Source organism: Acanthopagrus latus, chromosome 5 (assembly GCF_904848185.1).
Source record: "Acanthopagrus latus isolate v.2019 chromosome 5, fAcaLat1.1, whole genome shotgun sequence".
Lineage (NCBI taxonomy): Eukaryota > Metazoa > Chordata > Actinopteri > Spariformes > Sparidae > Acanthopagrus > Acanthopagrus latus.
The window spans coordinates 26,855,187-26,862,843 of record NC_051043.1 but is presented as its reverse complement, the minus strand read 5'-3'; the positions used below and the strand labels follow the sequence as shown (position 1 = coordinate 26,862,843).

Here is a 7,657-nt window from a genome sequence, read left to right as displayed (position 1 = left end):
TACGCGTTCGGATCCTCCCCCAAGGTGGAGGAAATCATCATCATCATCATCATCATCATCATCATCACCACCATGTCCTCCCAACACCGCATGACAACATTACTCCATCTGCATTTATCACACTTCAGGTATGACAAGCGTGTTTTTGTTGTGTTTTTCAATCAGCTTCTCCTTTTTTTTTTCTTTTCCCTTTTTCTTCTTCGTCTCCTGTCTTAGCTGCGCACGGTGACGTCACTGCAATGAAATCACCAGGATTACTTCACATGGTTTATCTATCTATCTATCTATCTATCTATCTATCTATCTATCTATCTATCTATCTATCTATATATATATCTATCTATATATATATAAATATATATATCTATATATATATCTATATATATATATATATATATATAAAAATAGATAAACCATGTGAAGTAATCCTGGTATATATATATATATTTGGTTTGTTTTAATCCCGAGATTGCATCTAGCTTTAGCAATAAACAGCCAAGGCAGCCGATTGGTATGAACCAGGAAGTGAAGCTCTAACATTTGGTTATACTGCTGTGTGAGCCTGGCCTACAACTTTACAACCACAACTTTATGTAGCCTACTCATTTATTGGGCTCTTAAAAACTCCATAGATTTAATGTTTAATGATATAATGAGGCCAACAGAGAAAAAATGTAACTGAATAAACAAGCTGTTCTCGGAGGAAACTAAGGTACGGACGCTGTTAGAAAGGTGGCAGGGTCCGCCACAGCATGAAAGTGTGTTGTCCTTTAAAGTATGAATCTCAAATAAATATCTGTTGAAGTGAAACCCCGGCCAAAATGCAACCTTGCTTTTATTTATTTATTTATTTTTGTGAATGTACCCGAGTCAAACGTTTGTGTAAAAGCGTAACTCTCCTCCATGAAAGAAGCTACTGCTAACATGAGTTGTTAGAAAAACTTTCTTTTAAGTAAACTCTGTGTACACAAACAATGTTCTCAATGCTGGTGTTCATGTGTAGAGGCCCTGGTGACACTACGAGCAAAGTTTCATGTTGTGTTGAGCCTGCTTAGTGTTTTAAAAATAGTGATTTTGATGCTATCGTAAGGTAGCATGCCATTGAAAATGATTTTGACCCGAAAAACAAAATTATGCTTTTACACAAAGGTTCGACTCTCATACATTCACAAAAAAAAAGCCTAGTTTGTATTTTGGCGAGAGTTTCACTTTAATTCACCATCTACCACAGAATGACGTAACGCTGATGACTGAGTGTTTCGTAGACTGTGACTAACTTGATCTGACTTTCCATCCACATGTGGGAGGAGGTGAGTAGATCATGACTGGAATTTTTATTTTTGGATGAAGTGCTCCTTTACGTTGAATTATTAACAGTGTTCAAAATGCGGTAGCTTTTTAGAGGAACTGAGTGTGTTTGGTGTTTTATAAATCTTTGATTTGTCAGTTGTTTTTACTGTTAGCTAATGCTAACTTAGCAAAGTGGATTGAGGTGCTTTACAAAAAAAAAATCCACCGTCCAACAGCATCAAACGATTAAAACATGCCACATTACAACCTGCTCACACATGGCCAATGCAAAAAGTGAATACATGTACATTTCTTTTTTTAAATAGATCTCCTTTAAGTGGTTTAAAATGTCCTGTGAACATTTCTCATAAATTCACTCAGAGACATTTGTCTTATATAAAACTGCAGCGGCTTCATCAGCTCTAAAAAAGTCAGCGATGGATCATCGGTGCGATTCATCTGCTGCCGTTTAATTTAAATCTCCTCTGTCATTTGGATTTATTAAAGGACGTCAGCACATTATAATAGACTTTGCACTCAATTCACTTTTATTTCTGTACGTCATTAAGTCACCAGTGCCTTAAATCCTCCTATCCTTTCTTTTTTTTTTAACCATGCAGAGTCTCGTGCTTTGCCCAGCGTGGCCGATGAACAGTATGACCTGAGGTATGTGGACGAACTTGTTCTCTCCGTCTCAGTCACTGCCTCTTCCGTCTTTCATCATCTTAAAACTTGCAGTAAACAAAATCAGTTCAAACTATTGAGATACAAAATAAACAAGCGGACATGGATTGATTTTACTTGTCAGCGTTGTTTCCCAGCTCTGCAGCTGAGGTGAAGTTCTTCATCCTCTCATCATGCAACTGTTTGACAAAACTCACACTTCAGTTGGTTTTTTTTTTCCCCTCCTGTCTGTGTTTCAGTCCTCTTCAAGGTTGTACGACTGGAATTTCATGTTGGTTGCACTGGGTGGAGTCGCCACCGTGATGTTTTGTTCCCAAGTATGCAGGTGAAGGAAACAAAAAGTGGCTGATGGGACAACAGGAGAAGGCAACAAAAGGACGCGTTTGACCTGCAGGCCAAACTGGCTCTCTCACATTTTTCTACCCGGGTTCAGCGCCACACATTCTCAAACCAGCCTCTCGACTGGCAGGGAGGCGCGGGTCGGATCCATGGATAACCTACTGAGTGACAGCCCAGGCATGTGAGAAGATAATGGCTGATGTAGTGGTGTGAAGTCATGTGAGAATGTGGATAAGAATCAAAAAGGCAGATATGGAAAGTTTGTCCCCACAGTGGATTTTGTGTGCAGTCTGTCAGCCGCTGTTGCAACCTTTCCGTATTGTTTTTCGTGGCTTTGTGAAGCACCACGAGTGGCTTTTTATATGAGAAGGGGCTCCACAAACACTTTCACTTTCATTTCACTTCACTCCACAACCTCCCTGAAAGTCACTCTAAGCAGAACGATCATTTGAATCTGACTTGACATGAACAGGCTTCACCTGATGCAGTTTACCAAACATAACCAGCATTTTCATGTGTTCTCCACTAGGCAGCAGTAGAGGTTCACGAACTGACGCTGACTGTGAGCTCCCTCATGAGCTGTACTGGAATGTGACAAGTACATATCCTCAAGTACTCTCCTCAGGTATGATTACATGAAAGATTCCAGTTACTTATATGAATATAACAGATTAAAAAAATGATGACGTATAACTTTGGACAGAGCCTCACAGCAGCACAGACTCGTGTTTCATGTGGGCGCACAACAGTTCACGTGATTCATATGGAAAAACTGTAAACATTAAAGGAGTGATTTGTAAGAAATGAGTGGAATTCAAAAGTAGCTCCAAAACTATAGGGGGCAGCATAACTACGTACTGCTGCTATATCTGCATTTTTGTAGTATTATCAAGAAGTGGCATTATTATCTCTGTGGCAGTCAGCTAGACGATCTTCACAGGGTAAATTGAAACTAAATCGCAAGACATAAAAAAAACAAAACAACTAATGTTAGGCTACAAGCAGACAACATTTTGGTCGTATAACTCAAACAGATGAGCCCGGGTTCATACTTTTAGTGACCAGGATTAGATGTAACTAATTAGATGTAGGTTCTAAGCTCAAAGGTTGTTGTTTCTTGTTACGATGACCGGCAACGTGGCTCAGCTGCCTTCCAGTGAACACGGCTGGACACCAGAACGAGACTGACGGAAGTGCGTTTGAAGGACACGAGGTACAGTAACGACATGATTCACACTGAGTCGGACCAGGACCTTTTTTTTTTTGACTCATCGTCTCTCCTTCATGTTGTCGTCTTCTAAACGCCGCACTTCACGAACAAAGAACACAGCGTGACACAGAAAGGACTCGTCTTGATTTTACAAAAGATTTATTCTGATCGCCAGAATAATACATGTGCATTCAGACTCACTGAAAGAGAAACGAGCCAAGAATAAAGTTTCCAAAGAGTTAGAGTAGTTATGGGTGGTTATCTGTACTGGACATGTGGTTTGCTGTTACTACAGTTCAAACAGATTCATGATAGAATGCCCCCATGTTCCTTTATGCTTACATGAACAAGTTCTCTCAACGGTCATACTGGAAACAAACAAAATCTGCTGTGAACAGCAGAATGGGAAATGATTCTGTGTGTGTCTGTACAGCTCCTATGCCGATTTGTAAACCTTATACATCATCCACGCCTGCACAGACACTCTCCAAATGCTTCCAGAGACATCGACACGTATGCACAAACGAAGTCTCTGTGGAACTTCACTGCTTTAAATGTCAGCAAGTGCACTTAAAATAAAGTAGCATGGTTTCATTATGATGTTCTATGTTTTTGTCTGCTTCAGCAGTGCTGATTCATAATGACTCCTGGTACTGGTACTGGTCTTCCTGTGAAGGTCATGAGTGATGTGTTCCAGTAAAAATATTCATCGTCCATCTGACAAAAGGTTCACTTTACATCTCCGCGACTTCTTTGTGTCGTTTGACAGATACATTTGCCTTCCTGTCTCACTGTCGTATTTCAGGATGCGCTGGTGTGACTTGATACCACTACCACCACCTGCATTTACCACAGGTGGAGGTGAGGTGAGCGCTGCCTAGTTTTCCAGTTGTAGCTCTTGTCACGCATCGATGAGGTGAGCTTTTGTCCGACCAGGCCACAGCATCCTGTGGTTCATTGCTGCTGCTGCATTTTATCACAAGTGTCGCCAAGCTTCTCTCTTTGACTAATAATAGTTCCAACTAAAACAAGAAGTAAAGTCAAATACACATGCAAAAAATTGTTTAAGTATGTTCCTTGTTCTCAAAATAAAGAAGTTTTCTTCCTGCAGAAAAAAGAAAAGGGTATTGACACCCTGGTAGTGATGCTGCACTTGGATGTTGAGTCTTTATTCAAAGCGATTTGTTTTAAATGAAGCTTAAATGAGAACTCACTGGTGTAACTCTTAAACATGCACAGGTATTGGGGCCCCTCTGATAGGAGAGATAAACCCCAACATCTTTAGGGATTAGTGCCGTCTTGATATCACACGAAAAGCAGAAGTCACATGCTTCTGAGAATACCACAAACCACAAGCACTTTTTTTCTTTTAAAAAAAAGGCACGCAGTTCTCGGGGTGTTATTTCTTCAGTCTGCAGCCAGCGAGGCACCACGAAGCTCAACATGCAATGCCACTTCAATGGGACTCTGCTGATCAGTGTGCTCCCTCCACTGCTGGTGACAGAGTTTGTTTTGGGAATCCTTGGAAATGGTTTGGCTCTTTGGATCTTCTCCTTCCACATGAAGCCATGGAAGAGCAGCACGGTGTTACTCTTCAACCTGGCAGTGGCTGACTTTCTGCTCAACATGGCTCTGCCTTTCCGTGCCAGCTACTACATCTCTGAGCTCAACTGGAAATTTGGAAGCGCCTTCTGCAACATCTGCCTCTTCATGTTGGCAATGAACCGCAGTGGAAGTACCATCTTCTTGATGGCTATTGCTGTGGACAGGTACATGCGTGTGGTGCATCCCCATCATCCCATCAACTCTCTGAGTGTCCCCAAAGCCATGTGTGGATCACTTGTGCTGTGGATGCTCAGCATCTCAATGTCAGCTCACGTCTTCACTTTGAAACACAACAAAACCTACTGCGAGAGCTTCATGGTTGAGACTCAACCCCAACTTAACCTGAGCTGGCATAAGTTTGCGTTTCTCTTCTCCTTCTTTATTCCTCTGGTTGTGATCATCTACTGCACCGTCCACATTATTGTCCACCTGAGAAGGAGACAGTTGGCCCAGCAGGCGAAGATTAAGAAGGCTCTGTGCTTCATCACAGTCGTGGCGGTGCTCTTCATCATTTGCTTCTTCCCAAGCAACTTCATGCAGCTGCTGATCTGGGCCAGGACCCAGCGACTAGCCAACAGCCTCCCCGCATCCGAAGTCTGCTCTGCCCTGGAAAACCCAACCAGCCTGTTTTACATCACCATCAGCCTGACCTATCTCAACAGCGCGTTGGATCCTGTGGTCTACTACTTCTCCAGTCCTACCTTCAAGAACTTCTGCAGGAAAGCTCTTCATCTGTCAGCAGAAATTTCTGAGAGCACAGAGAAGAGAATCCGAGAAACAGGCTCGCAGTCGCTCAGCCAGCTGTGATCACACAGCGAAGTAAAGGAAGGGAGCCAACAGCCGTCGCCTCAAACTGTCATGCAAGTGCAACAACCAACATGAAGCTATTTTACTTATCTCATCTATAGACATTATCCAATATATATTTACTGCATATTTTTAGAGATTAACTGTACTTATAAGTTGTTTTCATCTTTGTGCAATGACTGCACAGTTCTCAGTATTTCTTTTTGCAAAACACTTTGCATTTCAAAGTTTAAAAAAAAAAAAAATGCTTCTGTTGCTGCCAAAGATCAACTCTTGATTGTTTTCATGCTTATGACCTCATATGAATATAAATACAAACTTATTTTTTCCATCCTGTGTTGATTCAATGTCTCTGCCGCTGTTACAAGTAATAAAGATATTTATCCTTACTACACGTGCTGCGTCATTTTGGATCATTTCATTTGCCTTCCGGTTAACATGAAGTCAATGCAAGCTCTTTGAACAGACTTATATACAAATTACATCAAGGGTTCACACTTAAATACTTGCATCCTGCTATCACTGCATGACAGTAAAGTTTTGGGTGTGTAATGTTACACAACATTAGATAAAAATGCACAATAATTGGTATATATATCTATATATATAGATATAGAAATATATAGATATCTATATATCAGACGATGCATGTGATACAGTTAATCAAGTACTCTAGTTTCTCTGAGCTGTAGTTCATACCACAAACACCTCCACCCCCGATATGTAGGTGGGGCAATTATACAGAAACCCATCAGAATTATTTCCTTCAATTCCAAGTAAACTGTGCACATAATTTCCTCAGGTGTTAACCAGATTAATACAGAGATAGTTATCAATAGTTAACATGTAAGGCTGTACGGTGCAGACATTTACTGGTAACATGTACTGTGAAACCCAATTATTAATTTCTGCTTCTTTTTATTAAACTGTGTCATTTCAGCACAACAGAGAACACAAAAGACTGTGAATTCAAGCCAGAACTTCGGGCTTCCGCTGCGCATTCATCATCATCATGAAAATTGAAAAGTGAATTTGAAAAGGGAAGTAGGCTCAGCCTGGTTCGGAAATGGTGTAGCAATGACCTTCTTCTCTGAAGTGAGACTTGGCACTTCTGTGTGTGAATCAAGCTTACAAAAAGAAACAAAACATCCTCTCGATGTAAGTAAAATCCAGGTTGTTCACCCACTTCTCTCTCCAAAACGTTTTGTATCCGTAGGCACAAATAGGTTTTCCTTTTCCAGATATAACCTCAAATGTGACCAAGTTTTAATTTTAACAACAAAGTACACAGAGATGCTTGTTCCGTTGATAATATTTATAGTTAGTGCGGTTGGCAGCTTCCTCAGACAAATACCATGTGGGTACCTGTATGACTCCATAAAGGGAAGTCGTCCTTTAGAAATGATGTTTAAAAAAGAAAAAAAAAAGAGAGAAAGTAACCCCTCAGATGTGGTTACCAAAGGTTGTGATTTGTGGCCAGGCGGGGCATTTTTTGCTGAATCACATACAAGTGATTTTTAAAATCACGGAAAAATGTAATCATTTGTAACGGAGTGCAGCATACAAACGTTTTAAGACGCTTCAATACTCTTTCTTTCATTAAACTTCTGTGTATACGGTATAGCAAAATTAAATACACAAGCATCTGCAAAATATAGTCAAATAGGCAACAGCAGATTAGATACTTCTGACATTATAGTTATTTTATCTGCCCCCCCAAAC

At 40.6% G+C, this 7,657-nt stretch overlaps 1 protein-coding gene across 5 annotated transcripts; it reads left to right on the top strand.

Annotated features, from left to right (window-relative positions):
• Positions 1 to 5: 5 nt before the first annotated feature.
• On the top strand, positions 6 to 7,594 carry LOC119019695 (hydroxycarboxylic acid receptor 2-like). 5 transcript variants are annotated; one of them, XM_037098493.1, is made up of 4 exons: positions 6 to 128; positions 1,911 to 1,956; positions 2,843 to 2,938; positions 3,957 to 6,329. In XM_037098493.1, exon 4 carries the CDS (start codon positions 4,967 to 4,969, stop codon positions 5,933 to 5,935), a length of 969 nt encoding a protein of 322 aa, XP_036954388.1. In that variant the 5' UTR covers positions 6 to 128; positions 1,911 to 1,956; positions 2,843 to 2,938; positions 3,957 to 4,966; the 3' UTR covers positions 5,936 to 6,329. The 5 variants fall into 5 exon arrangements, 2 of the variants coding, with proteins under 2 accessions (XP_036954388.1, XP_036954387.1); XR_005075126.1 differs by lacking the exons at positions 2,843 to 2,938; positions 3,957 to 6,329 and adding exons at positions 1,232 to 1,310; positions 2,214 to 2,834 and having other exon boundaries at positions 73 to 128; XR_005075125.1 differs by lacking the exons at positions 2,843 to 2,938; positions 3,957 to 6,329 and adding an exon at positions 2,214 to 2,834.
• The last annotated feature ends 63 nt before the right edge of the window (positions 7,595 to 7,657 follow it).

What these genes read in the sequence shown, in the direction of transcription:
- LOC119019695 (XM_037098493.1), top strand. Translation starts at nt 4,967, where the DNA reads ATGCAATGCCACTTCAATGGGACTCTGCTGATCAGTGTGCTCCCTCCA.